The sequence below is a fragment of the Colobus angolensis genome, unplaced genomic scaffold, assembly GCF_000951035.1.
Source record: "Colobus angolensis palliatus isolate OR3802 unplaced genomic scaffold, Cang.pa_1.0 Scaffold11, whole genome shotgun sequence".
NCBI lineage: Eukaryota > Metazoa > Chordata > Mammalia > Primates > Cercopithecidae > Colobus > Colobus angolensis.
In genome coordinates this window covers 6,026,760-6,031,641 of record NW_012112030.1, presented here as the reverse complement: position 1 = coordinate 6,031,641, position 4,882 = coordinate 6,026,760, and the positions used below count along the sequence as shown (strand labels likewise).

At 37.4% G+C, this 4,882-nt stretch overlaps 1 protein-coding gene across 2 annotated transcripts in view; it reads left to right on the top strand.

Moving 5' to 3' along the window:
* RIMKLB (ribosomal modification protein rimK-like family member B) overlaps positions 1-4,882 on the top strand; it is a 94,006-nt gene that overhangs the window by 32,544 nt on the left and 56,580 nt on the right. For both annotated transcript variants that reach the window (XM_011953446.1, XM_011953439.1), the window contains exon 3: positions 1,769-1,999. In XM_011953446.1, the coding sequence (XP_011808836.1) occupies positions 1,825-1,999 (175 nt within the window). In that variant the 5' untranslated portion in view covers positions 1,769-1,824. The remainder of the gene's footprint in view (positions 1-1,768; positions 2,000-4,882) is intronic.

Sequence of the window (4,882 nt, the reverse complement as noted above, 5' to 3'; positions counted from 1 at the left end):
AACCCAGGAAGCAGAGGTTCCGGCAAGTCGAGATCACACCATTGCCCTCCAGCCTGGGTGACAAAAGTGAAACTCCATCTCAAAGTAAATAAATAAAAATAAAAAGTTATTAAATATTCAGAACTGCTAACCCTAGAGCATCCAATGTTAAGTTAGCATAGTTCTTTCCTAACGTGTGTAAGCTGAGTTACTACGATAATCCAGTTTAGATACCCTGCTTGTTTAACAGAGACTTAGGCCTTTGAGGCAGTGGATTGTGGGGTAGTAAGTTAGTTAAGAGAGAGGTAGGTGGTCAAGTGTGACAGACATGGCATTTCAAGGTACTTGGGAATGTGTGCTGTTGGCTCTGGTGGTGCCCCTGCCCAGCAATGCTCTGCTTTCAAACCGTGTGCACTGTGGAGCAGGCCCTTCTTGCTGGTACCTGGAGGGTGGCCCATGTCCAGCTACCACTATTCAGGAAGCTGCTGGTCTGTACAGCTTTTCCTTCCTGCAGTCTTTGCCCGGGACCTTTCCTTTTGTGTTAGGTGTGCCATATTATCTGGAATAATACTTGAATGATACTTGACATTTTGTTTTTTTTGTAAACATTAAAAAAAAATCTTTTTGTTGCTTGTTTTGAAACTTGTAACTTTTTTGCTTCTCAGGAAGATGATTTTTTTTTTTTTTTTTGAGACAGAGTCTCGCTCTGTCGCCCGGGCTGGAGTGCAGTGGCCGGATCTCAGCTCACTGCAGGCTCTGCCTCCCGGGTTTACGCCATTCTCCTGCCTCAGCCTCCCGAGTAGCTGGGACTACAGGTGCCCGCCACGTCGCCCGGCTAGTTTTTTGTATTTTTTAGTAGAGACGGGGTTTCACCGTGTTCGCCAGGATGGTCTCGATCTCCTGACCTCGTGATCCGCCCGTCTCAGCCTCCCAAAGTGCTGGGATTACAGGCTTGAGCCACCGCGCCCGGCCAGGAAGATGATTTTTAACGTTGCATTGTTCATGATACAAACTGGAAGCACCACTATCTGGAAAAAAAGTCCTTTTTTGCATTTTGGTAAACAAGCTGCGTTTATTTTTAAAAATTCTATTTATAGAAAGAATAAAAACATGGAGTAAGAGCATGCTGTCCTCTGGCTGAAATAAATGAAATGTAATGAATGGACCTGGATATTTATTTGGCCCTTTTTGCTCATTCTCCAATTATTTATTTTGACTAAAGCTACTGTGTAAATGACTTCATCATTGAAGCTTACCTAGTAAGATAAGTGCTACTACCTGTTTTTTTTCCTACATACCTATAACAAAACCAAGGAAGAAAATTGAATATAAAGTTAACCACAGATACAAAAATATACTTAAGTGGGGTTTCTAGTGATGGGAAAGATGGAGATGTATTGATGATTGGAATTTCATTTCGTATCAAGAACAGAATATTGAGGGAAGAGATAAAAAGTCAGTGTTCAGATTAAAGTATATTTCTAGACAATGTGTAATATTGGGAAGGGTATTTAAAATTTCTGCTAAGTGACCAGCTACAGTTATTAAGTTGCAGTGCCAGTTTCCCCAGGGAAAAATGGAGAAATCGTATTTCTGAAGAGGTGGTCAGTTTCCGTATTACTAGTGTATAATTTTAGTTTGAATGAAAGGGAAACAGAAATAATATCTCTACACTTGTTTTTTCCTGTTTATATAATTAGTATATAATCTCAGCATTTATTTGTATGAAATCCAAAAATCAAGGAGGTTTCTTGATTTACCTTTTATGTATATTTTCTCTTCCATCTAGATAGACATTACATCCAAGAGGAAATAATCCAGGCAAGGAAACACAAGCTAATCAAGATGTGTAGTTCTGTGGCTGCCAAGTTGTGGTTTTTGACAGATCGTCGCATCAGGGAAGACTATCCTCAAAAAGAGATTTTACGAGCGCTGAAGGCCAAATGTTGTGAGGAGGAACTGGACTTTAGGGCTGTGGTGATGGATGAGGTGGTGCTGACAATTGAGCAAGGAAACCTGGGTAAGTCTATACTAAGTGATCTTTTGGATTTTTACCTAGAATATGATGAATCTGCATGTTTTAGGAATAACTAGGACAGAGGAATTCGTAGCCTTGTCATTACTGTCTTCTAATTATAAGGTCTAATATATTTTATGGAAGTAATATAAACACTAATATTTATTAACTTTATTAGCAAACAGTTGTGAGGGAAATTAAAGATGACCTTCAAAACAGATAAACAATAAAACAAAGTAGGCACATGCCTGTAGTTCCAGAGGCTAAGGTGGGAGGATCATTTGAACCCACAAGTTCAAGTCCAGCCTGGGCAACATTTTAAGACACAGTCTCTGAAAAATAAAAGTAAAGATGATTCTCAAGTTCCTTTCACTTTTACTGTCTTCTAGTTTAAAATACCTTGTTTATAAGGTGCTCCTAAGGAAATTTGTATCTTTGGAGGTTCTTTCATTAATACTTGATTAATAAATTAAACCCATGTGATTCCTTTTTATAAAACACTTTATACATATAATATAAACTAATACGGTTTTTCTTACAGGTGAGTGTCTTAATGATTTAACTCAATTGGTGATAAATATTTCTAGTATTTTTAGTATTTCGTATTGTTTTAGCACTGTAGGGGAAGATATCCTGGAAAAGTATAGAAATTCTTTAGTACTGATTTTCAGGAAACACTTAAATTTTTGCTTTTGAAAGTTTTATGGCTTATTGTAGCTAAATTGGTAGCTTCTGTCAGGGAGCGTTGTATGGTGTCATATAAATGGACTTTTTAACTGACTTTCAGAAAATACTTCATAATTTAACGATAGTATAAATACATTTTAGATCACTTTCTTCCTTTGTGACTAGAATTACACTGAAGCCCCATGATTTAATTTCCTAATCAATGAAATGGAGAAAGACAGTTATTGTGAGAATTAAGGCAATGCAAAGTACAATAAAATCTTACCTTTATCTGCCATGGTAGGATAATTTCATTCATAGGCTAACAGATCTAGAATCTTGTCTAAATTAAAAATGTTACCATAGGTTGAGTATCACACTAAGTATAATCTGTTAGCAAACATCGCTTTTATTTTCAATCCTCTTGTAACATTTATTTATTTCATCCACAGTACTTTTGATCAGTTATTGTTGCCAAAAATGTTTCTTTGTTGTTTCACTCAAATGGATAAGTACTCTTGTTCTTTTTTTTTGAGACAGGGTCTTACTTTGTCACCCAGGCTGGAGTGCAATGGCGCGATCTCAGCTCACTGCAACCTCTGGCTCCCAGGTTCAAGCAAATTCTCCTGCCTCAGCCTCCTGAGTAGCTGAGATTGCAGATGTGTACCACCACATCTGACTAATTTTTGTATTTTTAGTAGAGACCAGTTTCACCATGTTGGCCAGGCTGGTCTCGAACTCTGAACTCAAGTGATCCACCTGCCTCGGCCTCCAAAAGTGCTGAGATTACAGGCATGAGGCACCATGCCCGCCTACTCTTGTTCTCTTGAATGTACTGCCTTTATCAGGATGATGCTATTTTATTTTCAGTGTAATTCTCTTTTCAGTATATATTGTCTGGGTCCAATACCTAGTTATTTATATCCAGGAAATCTGGGATAAGAGTCTATTTCATTATTTCATTAAGTATTATTTCAGCATTTACTATGTGCTAGATAGTGGTATGGTATACGAAATAAAATATAATCCTCGTGTATTCTAAAGGATAAGGTCAATATTAGTCAAACAATCATGCAAATACATGTAAAGTTATAACTTTGGTAACATATGAATGAGAAGTATGAATGTCACTTTGCACCCCTCTTACATCTGTGACCAAGATCCTTGATCAAATCAAGGTAAATCTCTAAAACTCAATATTTGTGACATGCTTGTTCAACTTACACAGCTTTTTCAGTGTAAGTGTATGTACAGTTATTATTGAAATTGGAGTCAGAAACTCAGACACTTTATTGTATTGGGAGCCATGTTCTTGAAGTCTGCATGAGAAGAGAAATGCCAGTGTAAAACATTAGTTCACTCAACACCGCTCCTACAAGACTTCTGGTGGTTGGAAAACCAAAGGCTATAGCCATAGTTCCTTATGAAATCTAGTGGCTACTAAGTAATAACACAAAATGTGGGAGGTAGAAATGGGCATCTCTATTTTTTACAAGTGTATAGGTTGAAAAGGATCTGAGGTTGAAAACCATTGCTCTTGATATTTTTCCCAGTTACCTAGTGAACATTTTCACTTTATTCTCAAGTGGCATTTCTGTGTCAATCTATCACAGTGGAACTTGCTTTTTTCCATCAAAACTGTCTTATTATTTCAGCTTCTCTGTCTCTGTAATATCACCTTTCTCCCGTTGACCTAGCCTTACTGTTAACATGTCTTTTTTTTTTTTTTTTTTTAATCCACAAGAGCCAGTATGCTACAAAATTTTGTTGCTTTTTCCTTCTAAGCCATAAATATTCTATCTTCTCACTATCCTGGGCCAGGCTATCATCGCTTCAATTTTTTTTTTTTTTTTTTTAAGACTAAAAGTGAAGTTTTAATTAATAGGTAAAAGAAAGAGAAAGGAGATCAGCTCTCCCGTGAGAGAGAGGGGCACCTGAGTGGGGCTTCCCATGGCTTCAAATTTTAATGACTTTAGTTAGCCCTCTAGGTTTTTTGTTTTGTTTTTGTTTTTTTTGAGTTGGGGTCTCGCTCTGTCACCCAGGCTGGAGTACGGTGGTGTGGTCTTAGCTCACTGCAGCCTCAACTTCCTAGGCTCAAGCGATCTTCCCACCTCAGTAGCTCTCTCTTTTTCAAAACTGTCTTTTCCTCTAGCATTTTTACATCTTTATTAAACACAACTTTTATCATCCTAATATTCTTTTAAAAATCTTCAGAAACTT